The 19,758-nt window shown below is 40.0% G+C and overlaps 1 protein-coding gene across 1 annotated transcript in view; it reads right to left on the bottom strand.

Moving 5' to 3' along the window:
• Positions 1-656: 656 nt before the first annotated feature.
• The window catches only part of LOC134357391 (uncharacterized), a 132,091-nt gene continuing 112,989 nt past the window's right edge, over positions 657-19,758 (bottom strand). The window contains exons 4-5 of the mRNA XM_063068927.1: positions 10,154-10,283; positions 657-1,077 (exon numbers count right to left, since the gene is read on the bottom strand). Of these exons, the coding sequence (XP_062924997.1) occupies positions 657-1,077; positions 10,154-10,283 (551 nt within the window). The remainder of the gene's footprint in view (positions 1,078-10,153; positions 10,284-19,758) is intronic.

The raw sequence follows: 19,758 nt of genomic DNA, 5'->3' as shown, positions 1-19,758 counted from the left end.
AAAGAGAAGCAGCAACAACCAAAGCCCAATCTTCCATCTGGAACTACCTGTCCTGAATGTGGAAGAACTTTCAAAGCCAAGATTGGACTCATAAGCCACTTGAGAGCCCATAAGTAGATCAACAGAACAAAGACCATCATCCTCGACCTCGAGGGATAGCCACGATGACGACACTCATATTGACATTATTTACAGAGTTTTCAACACTAACCCCTTAGGCATCCTAGTCACCATGGGCTTCCATCTGGAGAATTAACTTTGTACTTTTTGGGTCAAAAATAGCACTTAATATACACACTGCAAATGGGTTAGAAGGCTTAGGTAGGTTGTTACCTTCCAAGAGACAGTCAAACTTCAAACACAGAAACAGGATTTTGCTTGGTTTGGATGAATTGCCCAACTGGGTTAACAACTTGGCCAGTGATATATATGTGTATTATTGTAGTTTATGAAATGGTAGCAATAGAGAGAACACCAAATTCAACTCTAAAACATTGTCATTGTGCCTTTAAAATAATAATTAACTAAGTGGTACAGAGATATTTTCCAACAAAACTTTTATTCATTCAATACTCTTTGATTATATTTAAATAAGATGAAGCTATACATAGAAAGGAACTGGTCTGAGTCTACCGCATTCATCACTTGATTTAAATCTATAAGTGTTTCATATATTCGGTACTGTCATAAGCTGTAATGTAATCGACATAGCCTGTTGGCTCCTCTGCATAACTAGTTTCATTGTCCGGCACTGGTTGTGGTCCGTGCTTGCCAAGTTGCGGCGATGATGAGCCACGTGGACGCGGAGGCGGGCTCGAAGGTGGCACCTTGCTCGGGCACGGGGGTGGCGGCTCACGGGGGCGAGTGAGGGATCGCCGTGACCACTGGGGCTGTTTAGGTGAGGATGGCGGTGGGCGAGGTAGTGAGCGGGTGCGTTGCTGAGTAGGATACGGCTGCTGTGCCTGGGGGATTTTGGCACCAGGTTTTGACAACCTCTTTGGTTCTTTCCTTGAATTGTATTGGGATGGCAATGGAGGACGGGGAGGTGGTCTCTTCTTGATCTCCCGTTTCTTAGATCTGAAACATAAAGAAGGGAGAACATGAGCTGTAGTCAGCCACGTTGCCCTCCTCTCCAGTTCTGCTCACTCCAATTCTCTTAAGTATTTACGATTAAACTGAAGCCGCAGCATCTGCTGAAAATCCAGGCGATTGAAATCAAAAATAGCTGAGTGCGGGGGAAACCCCTGCTGGCTGGCGGCATCTACAGAGCGAGAAACAGTTGACACTTTGGGTTGAAGGCTTTGAGTGCTAACTGCGAAAGATCTTTGACCTGAACATGAACACTAGTTCTCTTTTCACGGGTGCTGTCAGACCTATTGAGTGCTTCCTCCACTTTCTGTTAATCTACCTGGCAATAGCATCTTAGCTAGAGAAAATGTTTGACATGGAGATATTTCTACTTGATACGAGTTGGCCACTCAAACCTGAGTGCTTGTCCAGTCATTCAATACAATAGTGACTGATTCTCAGTCTCAACACTCTATATTCCTTGATGCATTTTGTGCTGAGAGATCTATCAACTTTTTAGATGCATTCAGTGACTTGATCTTCATTGTGCATGAAAGCGAAATGTTAATCCATCACATCAGACTCCTATGCCAGCTCTCCAATCTTCATCCCCCATTGACATTGTGATGCATCCACCTTGCATGAGGTACATATCAGCTCATTGCTCTTCTGCAGTAGCAGGAGCATTCTCGCCCCTCCCCATGCTCGGAATACACAGAGAGCTGACAGCAAGGACAAGAGGGAAGACAAGCAGGGACCAGGCGCGTGATTTGTGTCTGCCCACATCTCAGCTCTGTGACAATGACGCAAGCCAATTTCACTGACCCAATTAAGTATGGCTGGCATAAAGCTGGGAGTCCAGATATGAAGGTTATTTAGCCCCTCAGTTTGGTTCCTTACAGATCACCCTCCTTCCCATCTGCTCATATGTAAGAAGGAGAGTAGTGTCTGGTTTTGGTGCATCTCTCTTTTCAAGTCCAACAATGTACTAAGTATCTCATTCTGCATGTACATCAGCATCCCAAATGTGCTCAAGGCATTACAGATACCCATCTCTCTCACTACTACTCATGCTAGGCTGTAGGCTGTTTATCCTCAAGGATTGTGTCCCTCTAAACTGCTTTGCTCATTCCTCAATGTCAGTTTCTGAGGCAGTAGACAGTATTCCTTGTGCCATCTCACCAAGTTGCTATACAATTATAGTAAGCCTTCATTTCTTCTGCTCCAGTAATGATGGCAAACATACTATTTGCCACTGTCCATCGCACCCAAATATTATCTTTCAGTAACCGGTATGCAGACTAGGTCTCCTCGAACATCAATATTACACAATCTGCCCCAGTTTTCAAAAATAAACCCTTTGTCCAGCAAAATGAATGAGCTGATACTTTGCTGCATAATTCTTCGGAGATTGTTCAGTGGGTTGTCAAGTGCACTGTGAAAACTATGATCATTGACACCTCATCACTATCATCCTCCTCCTCCTCCTCATCTCCATCATGTGTCCCCCAGCTTCCCCTGTACTGATCCATGTTATTCTGATGAGGGGATATCTGTCTTCCCTTCATATGCTCAAAGTCAAACATCCTGAATGTGATGCAGCCTTTCACATGGTAATGAAGATGTAGTAAAGGGGTTGTAGAAAACGACAATGAAACATTTTTACCACTTGGCATATTTTGCATTGCCTCTGCTCATAAGTAGTTCACACCTGAAGGTTCCTCTGATCACAAAGATGAAGGGCTCTAAAATGTCTAATGTTACACTGAAAGCAAGAGAATACCCCCAGCTCCCATCCTGGGAGTGTGGCCTTCCTTCTGTTATTTCAGTCCATATGAGGAAATAAAGGACATTGGATACCTTTTAATTTTCCATCCTTTGGAGACTTAACATCTGGGGTGTGGATGCATTAGAATGACGATGATGTTGAATGAAAAGTTGGTGCAGAAGAGAGTAGTATTTGGTAGGTCAATCATTTGTGTCTGTCCACTTGTGTTTCTGCCTGCCTAAGTGTCTGTATGACAGCACAATGATTTTAATGGTGTGCAGTGAACTCTGACATGATTGTGAAGTCATGGTTTTTTTCAGCATTGTTCCCCCATGGTGCTTCTCATTCATGGAAACGACCATTCTGATCATCTCCTATAGAGCTCTGAATTTAGGGTTAACAGGTCCCTTGTACCCATCCCCTTGTCTATTACTCTGTATCTCTTTTCTAGCATGCATCCTACTTACTACAATCACTTTTCGGACTTTCAAAGATCTGACAGCTTTCACCCTCTTCCTGGTAGCCTCTCCCTCCCTCATTGAACTGTTAGGAGTAGACTAACAACACTGCAAGAGCAGGACTGGGTCATCTGACTCTAATAGCCTTCTCCCACGTGCAAAATGTGTGAAATTTTCATGTCCTCTCTATGTCAGATCTTGGAAGGGTAGATGCAGGGAGAATGGTTTACCTGGATGGGGAATCTAGAATCAGGGACCAGTCACAGAAAAAGCAGTAGACTATTTAGGACTGATATGCAGAGAAAACAATCAACAGATAGTGAACGTTGAAATTCTGTATGCCAGAGGGCCGTGGTTGCAGAGTTAGTGTGTTTATTCACAACAGAGATTGATAAATTTCTGGATATTAATGGAACCAAAGGAGTCATCAATATACTCCAGTTTCCTCCCACATGCCAAAGACCTATGGTTTGATTGTGCATTGCCTCTAGTAGGTAGTGGTGTAGAGATAGCAATAGGACCTGGGGGAATTGTGGGTCAGTAAAATGGGATTAGTATAAATGGGTGCTTCATCATGGACTCAGTGAGCAGAAGGGTGAGACCCCCTGATAACTCCTTTGGTTCCATTAACATCCAGAAATTTATCAATCTCTGTTGTGAATAAATACACTAACTCTGCAACCACGGCCCTCTGGCATACAGAATTTCAACGTTCACTATCTGTTGATTGTTTTCTCTGCATATCAGTCCTAAATAGTCTACTGCTTTTTCTGTGACTGGTCCCTGATTCTAGATTCCCCATCCAGATAAACCGTTCTCCCTGCATCTACCCTTCCAAGCTCTTTAAGAGTTTTGCGTCTTCTCTCATCCTCAGAAACATCAGAGATTATAGGCACTATAGGCCTACTCACTCCTCAAACAGCAAATCTGCCACGTCTAGAACCACTGCAGTGTAACTTCAATGTCAAGTTATGTAGACAACGTTCCTTGTGCCATCTCACCAAATTATTTCTCCTGTTTTATTTCTTCTGCTTGCAAAGCTTCCAGAAATGATGACCGCCATAATATTTTCTCCTTAACTGTCCTTTGCACTAAACGATGTCTTTAAGGGACTTGTATACAACTAGGTCTCTTTGAATGTCAATACTACCCAAGTTCTCATAATCTTTAAAAACTGCTCTTTTATCCATTGTGCACCAAAGTGATATTTTTTCTGATGTTATTCTGCATAATTTTCAATTAGTCATTTTTCATTCACACAGTCAGATTGTCTACAACCCCTTCAAGCCTCTTCGGTGTTCACAATCCCACATAGTTCAGCATCATGCAAAAACTCGGAATTATCACACCTGGTCTCCTCAGCCAAATCAATGATATGGTTCATGAATAGCTGGGGTCAAAGCACCAACCTGGTTGTAACCCTTAGTGACAGCCTGGTAGTCTGAGAAAGATCCATTCATTCCTGTTCTTTGCTTCCTGACTGATAATCAATTTCAATCTCTACATTGCTTGAATTCCCTATGGTCTAACCTTAACCAACCTTCTATTTGGGATACTAAGCTTTTTGAAAATTCAACTACACCATGTATTGCCACTACGCTTCTGCTATGGGGAATGTGCTTTCAATCTCGGATGATTTTCTCTGATTGTATCACAGTACTGAGTTCAGCATGCTTCCCTCAGGAATTGTGCAGATTACATTTTAATGTTTCTTTCTGGCTATAATCCGAACTAACTCTATTGCAAACTTGTTTTTGATCAATTTCACAATTTTCTGAGTGGGATGCAACTTAGCACCAGCATCAAACATGACCACAGAAAATAGATATATGACGCCAATTTCCAGCTTTCAGATACTAAGAAGTTTGTTTAGTTCTGGAACTCCTGGATTGACAGCTAGGAAAGTACATACCGCAATTGACAGTATCATCAACTATAAAGAGCAAATATTTCATAGGTATTTCTGAAGTGGTACTGAGATTTTTCTCTCACACTTACCAGCCAATCTTTGATGGTGTTGATTACAGAGCATTGGGGCTCACATTAATGTGGGACTAGATAGTACATTACCATGGAAAGAATTACCTGAGATTTATGTTAAACATTGAACATCTTTTTAAGCATCCTGGAAAATAAATGTTTTCTCATCCACTGCATGCTCTGCAATATTGTAATAGCACAAGGAGCACATTCAAACTGCACATATAAATAAATCTGTGCATCTGAAAGCTGTCATTACATAAATGAACAATACTCTGAAGGTAATTGAATATGGCTTCTGCACTAGCACAATTGCAAAATTGCACCTGAAATGTGCATAAAATTGCATTGATTAAGTTGCATTTGAAGGTTTGACAAAATTGATTCTCATGATGACTCAGAAATTAAGAGATAGCAAAACCGGACTATATAATGAAACAGTTTTTTCTCCTTTCCATTATCGCAATAAAAGGGTGTGCAGTCCATCTGTGAAAACATGACTTAAAATCATTGAAAAGATAATTTAATTATGTAGTCTGTGTAAGCCAATTATTCTCTTACTAAATTGAACTTCTTTGATAGGAAAACTCATACAAAATACTGCATGCCCAGTATTGTCTTTGTTCTGAAGAATATGAGCACAATTTGAAAATCTTTTCTTAAATATAGTAGTACAATTGATAGAATAGGAGCGAGGCGTTTGGTCACTCCAGTCTATTTCAGTGAGGCTGTGTCCCGTTGTGAGTTAACTGCATTTATGGGCCTTTAATCTGTGTCTCCCAACACGTTTGATTAAAAAAAATCTATCATTCTCAAAGATGAAATTAACAACTTGTCAAGCATCAGTTACCATTCTTCCAGTGTCATTTGTATGTGGAAATATTGGTCCAAGTGTTAACAGCAGTGTTAACTAGCTTCAGGTTATGTGTTGTGGTTAATCTTACTTCTTTATCTGGTGTCCGCATGTGTGCTAGTGTATCTGACATTCCTGTTGACCCATGGGATTAATGCTGAATTGGAGGATCGGGGGGTGGGCGTTTGGAGGTGGTGATGGAAGTTCTGTGAGGTACTAACTGAGGGGCCAAATGGGCTTCATATCCAGCTGGTCAGCTTTATGCCAGATACAGTGAATGGGATCATCAGAGAAGGTGAAAAGGAGTGGCTATCTTAACAGATGTTAATATTTTATTCATTTACATTAATTGTAGTTTTTTGAAATATTTATTTTGAAGAAATATTTATATGTATTTTACTTATTTCAAAATTTATCTGGTTATCAGAGACGTTAGACTTCTGGAAACATGTTGTCTGTTGGGGGAGTTTAAAGTTCAACAGCCTGTGGCCTTCATATCACTCATATACCTCTCTATAGCTGCTAAAGGTAAGTGCAATTGTGCACACCAGGCCTGGACCAGCATGCTGTAGGGAATTAAATATATTCCTTCTCTAATTCTTACAAAGTAGTGCTAGAGTTCAAAATCAGCTGAATGGCTTATCTTTATATCTTTGACATTCTTTTTGCTAGCTCTAGGGAAATTCAATGGCCAGGCTTTTGAAAGCATGGTTATTTCACTGAAGAAATTGTCAAAGACAGTAAAAACACATAGGCTCAGGTGCTGGTGATTTTATTTTCTGACATGACAATGACTCTTTCTTCCAGATTAGTTATTTTCTTATATAATCAGTAGATTATTTATCAAACTATATGGCTGTCTTGCTGCATTGGGTGGCCTAAATCATTTATTGTGATCTTTTTACAGTGCCATAAATATAAACTTTGAGTCAACTGAATGTGATGCCCATGCTACATATCAATCGTGATGGTTCAGATGTCACCTAAAGAGTAACTGCCCACAACTGTTACTAGAAACAAAACTGATTGACAAGGAAATCATCCAGACATCAATGTTGGTGAAAAACAAACAAAAATATGATGCAGACAGCTGTCAAAATTCCAAATGCCCACTTCACTGCGGATATATATGTCACTGTGGAGATATGGAAAGTGATGTTTAAGTTATTTTATTCTCCCGGGAGCAAAGGAGGCTGTCACATTATTTTTCCTAGAATAAGAGAGTCTAAAACCAGAAGGCATAGATTCTGCGTTCACCAGCAATTTTTATGGGCGTAGATTTAAAGTGAGAGGAAAACTTAAAGGGGCATGAGGGACAACTCTTTCAGACATAGGGTGGTGAGTATGTGGAACAAGTTGCCAAAGGAAGTGGTAGCGGAGGGTACAATTACAATGCTTAAAAGGCATTTAGACCGGTACTTGGATAAGAAATGTTTAGAGGGAAATGGGCCAAAGACAAGAAAATAGGACAAACTCATAAGCATCTTGGTTAAGTTGGGCCAGTTCTATTCTATACAACTCTTATGACCAGGTAATCAGTTGAAAGGTAAGGGTGGAGTCGAGAAAGGATTTTGGATCCAAAAGGTAGTTTGTGTCTAGAATGCAGTGCTTGAAATAGTGGTGGAGGCAGAAGCTCTCATTGCCTTTAAAAAGTACTTAGATGATTATGTGAGTTGTCATAACCCACGGGGATATAGCATAAAGACAAAAGAACAAGGGCTAGTGGAGAGAGATTAAGGAGGAAAGAAAAGGCATTCTTTTGAGAATCAAGTGAGAAAATAAAATAACACGAAATGTATTTGCCCAATTCAAGGGATTTTCTGCTTGGAATGTTCAGCATCAATACTGATTTATACAATTGCAAATAAAGGACGGCATATTTAAAGTCATTTGCATTTTGAACAATGAGACACAATAACATCTCACTTAAGTGTCCAAAGCTGGGAACAGGATAGATCTTGAGATGGAATCAACAGAATAAAGTATGTGACCCATATAATGCATTATAAAATACATTATAGTATCTCTTCTGACTTGAAATGGTATGGTAAATTTATGGAACTTCCAAAAGAATGGAAAAAAAATGGGTTTTTCCTATAAAACAGTCTGCAGCTTGGTTCAAAATCCAATTTCCTTGGGAACAATTGCAACTGCTCCTAGATATGCTTCAGATACATATGAATTATTTTAATATATTGTTTGGATACATTAAATACATTGGTTTTAGACGCAGTATATTCTGCTTTAAACAGTTGTAAGTGATGACCCAAGGTATTAGGTTTGTATGAAAGGAAGGCAGTTGATTAACTTGTACAGTATTTATATTGGGGCTCTTAAAATAAACTGACCAGACTTACAATCCATGTTACATGGTTTGGCACTTAATAGATCTGGAGCTAAATTATGAAATATGGCATAATGAATGTATAAAGTGATCAAAATAAAGACAATTGGTAAGGAGAGGAAGAAACTTGGTTAGGGTTTCATCTTCATGCCACACATACTACTTCCTGTGATTTCCCACCCAAATGGAAATTACAACAATAATCAATGATTCTCTCATGTTTTCCTTCCTAACACTGCTTGAAGAGAAAGTGGTATACTCCAAACAACCTTTGTTGCTTTAGACTCAGCTGCGAGTAGAAGGGAAGGGAATGCATTTGTTAAAAGGCAGTTTTTAAATAAAAAACTTGGGAACACCATAAGAAGGAAAGTCCATGGGAAAACAGGACTAACACATTGCTTTCTTAGAAAGTTGGATTAAACCTTTCCTGCGAGTGCATGCTATTACTTAAGATCTTTCCAGCCTCCAGTACAGGTATATAAAAACAAGCAATATCTATTGTAATATGTCCATGGAATATGGAGCTTTCCAGAACATCCATAATTTAAAATTTGGCTGCACAGGGGAACAACTAGTCCCATTGCTCCAGCAACCAAGGTCAATCCTGACCTCTGAAGCCGTCAATGTTCTCTCTGTGACCAAGTGGGTTTCCTCTGGTTGAACAGCTTTCCTGCCACATCCCAGACATGCTGATTGGTAAGTTAACTGGCCATTGTAAAACTGCCGCCCATATGTAGATGAGTAGTAGAATCTGGTGAGTGGAGGGATTTATTTATTTTTTCGGTCTCATTCAAAATACAGCACAGTACCAGACCCTTCCAGCCCAATGAGCCTGCACCACCCTATCACACGCATGTGATTAATTAACCCACCACATACTTCTTTGGAATGGAGGAAATTGGATCACTTGGAGGAAACCCACATGGTCACGGGGAGAATGCCCAAACCCCTTACAGGCAGTGGTGGAAATTAACCCAGGTCATTCTCTCTATCATAGCATTACTTTAACAGCTGTACTACTGTGTCACCCTAGATGAGAAAGTGGAGTGAGTAGGTGGCAAGCAAGATTAATGGAAGAATGGGAATGCTCTGAATGGGCCAAATGCTGCTATAAGTATCCAAAGAAAAGATGGAAATACAGAATGAAGTAGTCTCACCCATGATTTTAAACAACTGCTCTGTTTCATTCTTGAAAACATGCATACAATTTTATTGCTGCTACTTATATGTATCTACAATCCCTGTGTAGTCAATTAGGTTGCTTGAATATAAGTAGCAGATGGTGATACAGGGCAAGGACACAAGGCCTGGGGCTTTGTATTTGAAAGACAGTGACGGATCGGGCATGTTACGATTATGCAAAAACTTGTTTCAGCATTTGCAGTCAATTAGGAAGGTGAAAACAATGCAATGCCAAACTCTTCTTCATCTGCGTTCTTCACCCTTGACATTCTTATGGCTTGCTCTACAATCTAAAGCTAGTGTCTGACAAGTTATAATTGTGGATTTGGTGGCTTTAATAAAATTTGGTGCAATTGAATGAGTTCGTTGATTGACCTTTTTAGAGCATTTGCCATATTAAATCATTTGAAATTCCCGAGATAGTGAACTGAAATAAATATACTTTAATATTCACATTTGAAAGATTTTTATGTTGCTTATTAAACATGCTGTTCACTCACCTTTTAAGGCAGAAGAAGATAATTCCACAGATTATGCTTATAACAACCATGAGAGCTCCTCCGGCAACAGCCATCAAAACTATCTGCGACTTGACTCCCAAAGAAGGATTTCCAGTTTCTCTTAAACCCTCTGAAGAAAGTAAAATCTAAGTAGTAGGATCTCTGACCAGAAAACAGTGCATGGAAAACACAAAATTACATCATGGCGCCACTATGGTTTGCAGCCCAAAATTTCTTATATTTTACCTTAATGCTTAAACTTCTAACAATAGATCTTGCATCATATAGAAACAGTAATACAATTCCAAAGCACATATTTCTGGATGGAAAGTTGGGTAGTGAGCCACAAGAGAAAAGTTTAGGAAGAAAGAAGAAAAGTTAATTCAAAAAAGTTATTGTAAGTGAAAGAATTGCAAGAGAAGGTACATTAGGACATAAATTGCAAAGAGGACAAAAATAACTGAGCCTCTTTCGTCAAAGGTAGATTGATAGGAAGGAAAAATACACAAGACATTGGAGCCATAGGATCAAAACATTCAGAAGAATTACAGGTCTACAGAAAATTGCCAAGTTAATGTTCTGTTTTAGAATGATAGGGTGGCAAGCTAGAAATTTAATTTAAATGCGAAGGGGAACTAATGTGGATCAATGAGCCGTGAATATTGTAACTGGGACTTCACCGAAACCAAGATTTATCTGGCAGATTTTAGACCAGTTGCAAATTATTGATGCTTGAGAAGAGGTTGCAAAGTAATAACAGGGGTATTTGAATAGTTAATGATAAAGAAAGTGGTGTTAAGATATTTATTTGTGCTGGCCCACTCACTGTATGTTAGGCAAGAACATTGTCAAGTCAAACTAGAGTTTCTAGAAAGTATTGGGACCTAGAGGCAAAAGAAAATAAGATTTAAAAGTAATAGCAAGAATCCACTGATAGACCGGATGGAACCCACTGCCTGAGTGCTGTTTCTGCCCAGAACATTGGGGCGACCCCGCAACATCACAGCGGCAGTCCGGGAGCAGCATTGGAATCTGCGGTAAGATGCTGAACTTTAAATAACTTGAGAGACTGTTTCATGGAAAAGAGCACTGATGTCACTGCATTTTGGGTTAGTGTGAGCTTCACGTCACGGAGATCATCGCACATAGGCACTTCTGGGAAATGGTGCAAGATTTAAGAAGAGCTCCGGAACCTTCGGGAAGGGTCGTCCAGTTTGAAAACGTACCGGTCTATTAGTGAGTGGAGACTGTGTAGGTCGAATCCGTCTACAAAGGTCCGGAGAGGTAGCCAGTTTTTTCACCTAATGACTAATGACTAATGTCTAATGACTAACGACTAATGACTAAGGTCTAATGGCTAATGGTTGATGGAACTAATGGAACTATCAAATTGCCGCACTTGCGAAAAATGAAAGGGGGAGAAAGGAAAAGTTGTTTGGTCATTGAGTGGAATCCAGTTAAAAAAACCTTTGGGTAGACGCACTCAATCTCTTTCAAGTGGAGAAGCTGCACATGTTCAAAGAAAAGAAAAGAAATCCAACTTGACTAACATCGCCAAAAAATGTCGAATTAAGTCTGAAACTAGAGGTGCTGCGTTCAAGTATTTTTCATCACTTTATGCTGGGTAAAGCCTCTTAAAAGAGCATAGAAGTAAGAGCTCTGATTGGAAGGGAGAACTTCTATGTAAGTAGTTTCCTATTCTGTAGCTGACAGATCCAGGTCATGATCACAGGTGAAGTCACATATTCCAAATTATAAGCAGGGAAGGACATCAGCAAAAGAGAGTGTGTTAAAAAAATAGATGACAGAGGAGAAATCATTGAAAATCCTGGAATCGACGGTGTAGAGAGAAAAGGTATTGCCTGAGATATTCAGCTCCTGATCAGAAAATGAGGAATGTAATCTTGTAAAACCAATCCACCTGTAATAGGTGATGGAGAGAATCGATAGTGGAGGATGGCATGGTCAGTGGAAAAGCTGAGGAGCAGGAGGAGAATGAATAGAATTACTCAATGAAATTACACAACTTAAACAAAACATCATAGGATGTTTCTCCCCCGGAACTTCAATTTTAATTACCATAATTTAAATTGGACAACTTCTTTGGAGAAGAGTTCATGTTGACTGTTTTGAAGAAAGAAATTTTCTGACTAGATCCCTATCAAATAATCTCAGCTAAGAAAAGAAGTGAGTGATCAGGAACCTGAGTTGGGTGTTGGGTAAACTGGTAGAGTTAAAAGGTCCACTTCCTATCAACTCCATGCTAACATCCCACTTCTAACTAATCCTGGTCTGTTCTGACCCGACACCTTTTGTTGGTGTTTTAAAAACTTTTTATATATCAGGTGAGTGCTGCGTTGAACATATATGGTGTGATATTCGTCACAATTTCCAACGTTCATCATTATATTGGAAGCAGTTTTAAACAGTTCCAGAAGAGAACTGATCCAGGTTCATACATTAATAAACCTTGATTATTTCTGCTTTCAGGTGCCAGGTTGGACACTGGTATCTGGAGACTAGTTGCAGGATTGTAGTGCCATCTTTACCAATATGCATGGATTCATCACAGGTTTATATGTGTAACTGGCCATTGACTACTGAGCAGGTATCAGAGCTACCCTTCAAACTAACTATTGATGATCAAAAGTATGGAATGAAATCAGATAGTAATACTTAAAAAAAAACAAACTCAAGTTTCTCCTCTGCAATGTTTAACATTTTCACACACTCATCTATTTCATCCATTTGAGAGGTTATCAGTTCCATTCAGTCTCAATCCACGTCGTTTAGCTCGAAAACAAATTATCCCTGTGAGGCACAACAGGAAGACAGAATGTAGAAATTAAGGTAGATGTTATGTTGTGATGCCTGAGATTCTGAGAAGATAAGTGATGCGATAGATTTACTGAACCAGCTCCTGAGACGATCTTTGAGTGGCACAGTGCATCAGGGTAATACTGCCAAGAAGTCTGGCAGTAAACTTGAGAGCTCAATGTATCAGGATGCCAAACTGCTCTGGCGCCAGCAAACATTAGAATACAAGTCAATATTGATATGGATGTCAATTATAATTCCGCGGTCCACAAATTAAATAAATAACAGTAGCAAAAATTGCAGCTAGTAAGTTTGGTCTTAAACCTGGCTTTAAGAGATATGACTTAATGGATCAGAAAACTACCTTCTCCCACCCCTCTAAATAACCTATCTCCAATCTTTCAATTAATTTGCTTCTGACATATGTTAACAAACATGTATAACTATACCACTTGTAGAAGAACTCAGTATTCACCATCTGTCAATGGCATCAATGCACACCACTGACTGCTTTCTAATTACCATTGGCTGTAATGTCAATGCATATTTTAATGGTTACATTTATAAGTTATTCATACTTTCTAGTTAATAATCATCTTAATGCAGAGAGTGGTATTCATACAGCTGATTGAGTATAGGCATTTTGTATGTTTTGCCACACCTCTCATTCCACAATGATGGAGAGAATTCTCAAAGTAAAATACTGTTTAAAAATATAGTCAGTAGGTGAGATATATCTATGCACAGTAAATTGCCTGCCACTGTTTATTACTTGGCAATGAATGTTTTCATTGGAACTCACTTTCATTTAACGGGCAGACCACTACAGCATTGAAAGAAATAATATAGAGGTAGTGATCCATCAGCATACTTAGTGGAGTAAGTGAATAACTTTTGTGTTTAAAAAGCATTTTAAAGATGTTTATGCACTATTACACCAGAATTTCATTAACACGCCAGATTGAAAATACCTTCACACAATAGGGGCAACTTCGATTTTAAAATTCTACAAAAATATGAAACTTCTAAAACCTTGTGATAAATAGGGGAATATTTATGTGTGGCTAAATTACTTGTTACTATCAATTGAAGATATTACACATCAAAGTCACATTCATCTTTTGTTAATAATTCTGAATAAAAAGCTTCAAAGTATTGGCACCATAAGTCAGACTGAACTTGGAAGCTCCAATAGAGTAAAATAGATTTGCAGTGCATTGCTAATGCATTATGATATCACAGGAAGAATCTCTTGTCATTGTAGCACAGTGCCCAAAGAAGACCTGGGAGAACTGGGGAAGGGTAGAAGCAACATACTCAATGCAACAGCAGAAAGGAAGAAATGCAAAACTTTAAAGAAATAACTGCATATTCTGTATTTATATTTGCTTTCCAAACATCCTGTTTTACAAACTGAGCATCAGCGATGTCTAATGAGGGTGCAAGTGTACTCTGAGAGTGGGAACAAGGTGGTGGGTGAGAAGCTGTCATTCTAATAACCTGAGAGAAGGTAAATCTCTTCCCATATCACAACCACTGATCTGCTGGTGAGCAGACGGCAGAATATAAACGAGACCATGAAAACCTTATTCATTACTCCTCGTAGCTTTTTCCTGGCGGATGTGCATCACTCCCAGGTGTGGCACAGCCACTTATTCTCGCACCAAAGCAGTGTATCCTGCTGCAGTGAGAATCCGGCTCAGCATCCTGAACATTCTTTCGGTAGGCTGGAAACTGCCAAGGAGATGCAGTTTCATGGTAACAGACAAGCTGAAAGCAGACTCCTCCATTCTTTTGAAGGCTGGTTTGAAATTCTTCAGCCAGCCTTCCAACATCTACAGATACTTCCTTCATTCGTGGTACCATTGGCAGCATCAGTGTCTTCTGCTACCTACAGTCCACCTGCTACCATTCATATTCCATTACTTTGTGCAGACAACTGCCTCTAATTCAATCTAGGTCCAGAAATAGGCATCAGTGCTTGGAAAGGATGCGGCACTTGACGGCACCTTTTCCTGCGCACGCTGTTCCTCTGAGTGAAGAACCTGGAGGACACAGAAAAGAAACAAGAGTTAGCACAGCAACTGGAGGCTGGTTTGCAGAAAATATCAAGCATCAAAAGTTAACAATGTGGTCAACCGCCTGGTAATCTGTCTCTCACAGATGTATGCAGAGATACGATTAAGAGTGACAGGCCGTATTCAACAAAGCCTCCAACTATGAAACATCCCACTTTGTTTCAGGCTGGGAAGTTGCTGCACCTTTGGGAGGATCGTGATAACTATTCTCCTGTCACCTCCTGATCCCCCGCCCAGCCTCCTCTCCCCTGTGAGACCGGGCAGGGGAGCAGGAGGTGATTGGAGAGTAATGCACTGTTTTCTCCTGCAAAAGCACAGAATGAGAGATGATGAATGTCTGCTATATGGTTGTTCTGAGAGGGGAAAAGGAGGAAAGTGATCCCAATTGTGAAGGTCGTGTATCTGGAGCATAGGATGTCAGAATCGTTCTGTAAGGGTTAGCCACTGTGACAGGAAAATGCTGCTGATGGCTATTGTGAGGGCAGCAAGCAAGAGAGGAACGTGTGAGTTTGTAATGCGAGAGAGAAGTGGTGATGTAAATCTGAAAGGTGTGATGAAGGGGGTGGAATTGCTGAGATGGGCGGGGGAGGAGGAGGTAGGAAAGACTGATTGCTCAGGGTTTTTAATGAGGCTGCTGAAGCAATCTCTGAGAATGATGCTTCTGGGACTAACAGTGGCAGCAATCCACCCCCATGATTGTGTCTAACTGCTCCTCCCACTGATTAAAGAACAGCTTCCCTCATTGCCCTGACCTCTTCCAACAAGTCCCCTAGAGAAGCTTACCGGTGGCTCTCTCTGATGCAGTTCACTCCTCCACCACTCCAAAGACGTTTTCCAGAAAGGAATGTTAAATTGCTTTAATAGGCAAGTTCAATGCTGACGAGAGGCCTTTGCTGGCATGTTGGAAATTACACTGAATATTGGGTTTCATTTTGTGTAAAAATAATAGGAAGAAAATTATTATAGTAAGCAACACACACAAAATGCCGGAGCAACTCAGCAGGAAGGAAAACATCGATGGAAATGAATGAACAGTCAATATTTATTGATATTGTTTGTCATTTATTTATACTGAGGCCTAAAATTTAAAATACTCCATAATGTTTGATGATCCATGAGTTACTTTTTAAACTGAATCCGTAGCTAAATCACCTGATTTAAAAGTGGGCCATAGTATGGAAGCTAAACAATGAACCGGTTAATTAGTTTAAGAGTAAGCCACATGTGTCAGGAGAACGTGAGTGATAAAGCTGACCAGAGAAGGTTAACTGTGTCCTCTTACTGAAACGATATAGCACTGTTTTTATTGGCTTTCTGTTTCAGAGAGAAGGGACTATAATTGGTTTGACTGGTTAGATTTGAATATAAGTATTATGTTCTACACATCAGTAAAATATAGCAGCTGAACCATTTATATATTAATTGAGAAAGGATTATCACTCATAATAAAGTCAGAAAATCAGAAAATGCGGAGGGGCGGAGCAAAGTGATGATGGCACTAAACGGCGACTGCTTGTATCTTCGGAGACAGCTCTGTTTTTTTATCTTTGATATCTTTTGTTTTCCTTTTCAAAGTTCTTTTGAAGACCCTGATCTGGAGTTACGCTCTGTATTCGGCTCTTTGCAGGAATGGGACCCGCTCTCAGGGCCTCACGACCGGCCGCTTTTCAATACCCCAAGGACACAACCTGGAGGGCTAGTGCACCTCAGGGTGCTGGATTTTCGTGGCTCTGCAGCCAAGCTGATTCTAGGCCGGTGTCTGACTGAAGTGTCACAGGAGAACACGGAACATCAGGAGCAGCAGTGTGTGGTGACAGCACATGCAATGATGTGCCAGTTCCTGATTGGAGAGCACTGAGCATGCACGGGGTTTGCCAGAATGTATCAGCATGTGGAGGGGTTAAGATGCACTTGTGTAGAAGTAACATAACATGGTGTCAGACGTGCTTTTGGAAGAATAATACAGGAGAATCGAGAATCGAAGATAATTGAAAAAAAAGAAAAAAGTTTGAACAATAATTTGTAAAACATGGAAGGTTTACAACCCCCACAAAAACTGCAGCTGACTGGGAATGTAGCTGAGAATTGGAGGATCTTCAAGCAACAGTTTGAACTGTACTTATCGGCGATCGATTATGAAGAAAAATCAAAGTGACGCTTTTGCTCCATGAAATCGAGACTGACACAGTAGAGGTATACAATAATTTTGTCTTTGAAGATGGAAATAATTTCAATTTAAAGTCAATAATGGACAGATTTGAAGTATTTTGTATACCTAAGCGGATCTTAACATGAGCGATACAAATTCTTCACGTGTGCGCAGAAGGCTACTGAAACAATTGATCAATATGTGACTGCGTTAAGAAAGCGTAGTAGAATGTGCGAGTTCGGATTGCTCACAGAATCTCTTATTAAAGATAGACTGGTTTGTGGCATTTGAGATAATGCTCTGAGAGAAAGGCTTCTGCGTGAGCAAGATTTAAATTGTGAACAAGCTTTCACGCTCTGCAAAGCTTCTGAGACCGTAATGTTGCAGGCTGAAGAGCTTTGTGTTGAAAACTACAATATAAGTGCTGTAAACAAGTGCGAATATATTAAGAAATATAATAATACGTCGACAAAGCTGACAGAGAGCAAGATGGCATTTGAAAAAAAAGTCATGTGATGGCTGTGCGCGGGAACACAGCCCAAATCAATGTTTCGCATACAGCAAAATTTGCTATAACGGTGGTAAGATTAATCATTTTTCATGCTGTTGTAGAAGTAGAAAGAAGGAAAATGAAATGAAACAAGTAAATGCAGTGATTGAAGATGAACGTGAGGAATTTTATATAGATGCAAAGTATAAAGTAAAGTAAAAAGATGCACTTTATGAAAATGCTGACATGGAGAATATAAAAGCAGTAGCTGCAGTGTCTGAGACGACCAAACAGGAGGCAATTGATGATGTGAAAAAGCAATGGCAGGAAGAGGTTGCTTCAGTGCAAGCGATAATGAAAGAGACGCTGAGAGAATATGAGATTCAGTCTAATCACCGCCTAGAGCAAGAACGCTCACAGTGGGCACAGTATAAGCAAGAAGTGAAAGCACAAGTAATGGAATTCAGAAGTTTTACTGAAATGATGAAGTCTCAGCATAAAAAAGAGATTACACAGTTAATGAATGAATTAGATGAAGAAAAGATTTGTATTTCATTACAATTGGAAGTGGAAGGAATAAGGAAAGATACAGTCCAAACAGAAGCAGGGAAGCAGATTGCTCAAGAGGATAGCGTGAACTGCTTACCTGAAATTCCAGATTCTAACCAGGAGACATGTGAGGCTATGCCAAAAAGATTAGTTGAGATACATGAGGAAAAGCTTAAAGCAGAAAAGAAGAAGCACAAGAAGAGTCATGACACAGATAGCGAAGAACCAGCTTCAGAGTTTCAGTTAGCTAATATAGATTGTTTATTGGTTAATGTTGTTATTTGTTTTTCTTTTTAAGGAAAAGATGATGTGATTCTTCAGAGTTTCAGTTAACTGATGCAGGCAAGATAAAACACGTAAACCCACAGAGAGACTGACTGAGACTTGTTGAGTTATGCCTTTGTTTTGATTAATGTTGTTCTTTATTTTTTCTTTTTAAGGAAGGGAAGATGTGGTGATATCACATGCAATGATGTGCCAGTTCCTGATTGGAGAGCACTGAGCATGCGCGGGGTTTGCCAGAATGTATTAGCGTGTGGCGGGGTTAAGATGCGTTTGTTTTATTTCTGTAAATAAAAGTTCTCTAATTCTTCCAGAATATGATTCTTAATTGTTAACCCATGGAACGTTTAAATAGAAGTAACATAACACTGTGGGCTGTGTGTCCAAAGACCTGAAACTTTCTAGGGCTGACTCTTTGGGTGCAGAGCTCAAAAAAAGCGACACAACAGACTTTTAACACTGTAAATCAGCAAGCTGTTTGTTATGTCTCCCCTCTTGCTTTTTCTATGTTTCTATGTCAAATACCAGGTGAACAAGTAGTCTTTGGGGTACTGCATGTCCGTGTCTTTGCTGTTGCTTTGCTGCACGCTTGAGTGCTCGGTGGTGGGTGCAGATGCTTTTTTTTGCCAGTGGGGGGGAGGGGGATCGTTGCTTACGTGCGGGAGATACGGGAGCTGGGGAGGGACTTTGTTGTTCCAACATTTAATTATCATTCATTCTTTGGGGGCAGTCCTCTGTTTTCGTGGATGTTTGCGAAGAAAAAGAATTTCAGGATGTATATTGTATACATTTCTCAGACATTTAATGTACCTATCAAATCTATTGAAAACCACAAACTTGAGCATGTATAGAAGTCATACCAATCCAGTCAATCTATTGGTGGGATGGATGGAGAGGGACGTAATAATTCTATGTCCAGGGTTACTTTACTGTGCGATAATGCCCCTTGAATCTATGGCTTGGAATATTTTGCAATATTGTGCTTCACCAAAAGTCTGAGGCAAGTGTTGTGACGCAGCCATTCCAGATTATCCAAAGCACACTTGCCAGTTTGATTGCTAGGGTGCTTTGTGAAATAGTGTTTAACCACTTCACAGAACACCAGTTCATCTGGAGAGGGTGCACCAGAAACTTGGCCCCCTCCACTCTGAGCACAGGAATTAACAGAGATCAAACTGAATGGCAGAACCTGGAGGAGGGGACTGACAGCTTAAGCAATGCTCTTGTTCGCAACTAGAGC

Source organism: Mobula hypostoma, chromosome 2 (genome assembly GCF_963921235.1).
Source record: "Mobula hypostoma chromosome 2, sMobHyp1.1, whole genome shotgun sequence".
NCBI classification, from domain to species: Eukaryota; Metazoa; Chordata; class Chondrichthyes; order Myliobatiformes; family Myliobatidae; genus Mobula; species Mobula hypostoma.
Note: the sequence above shows the minus strand (reverse complement) of the source record. Positions and strands in the feature narration are given on the sequence as shown.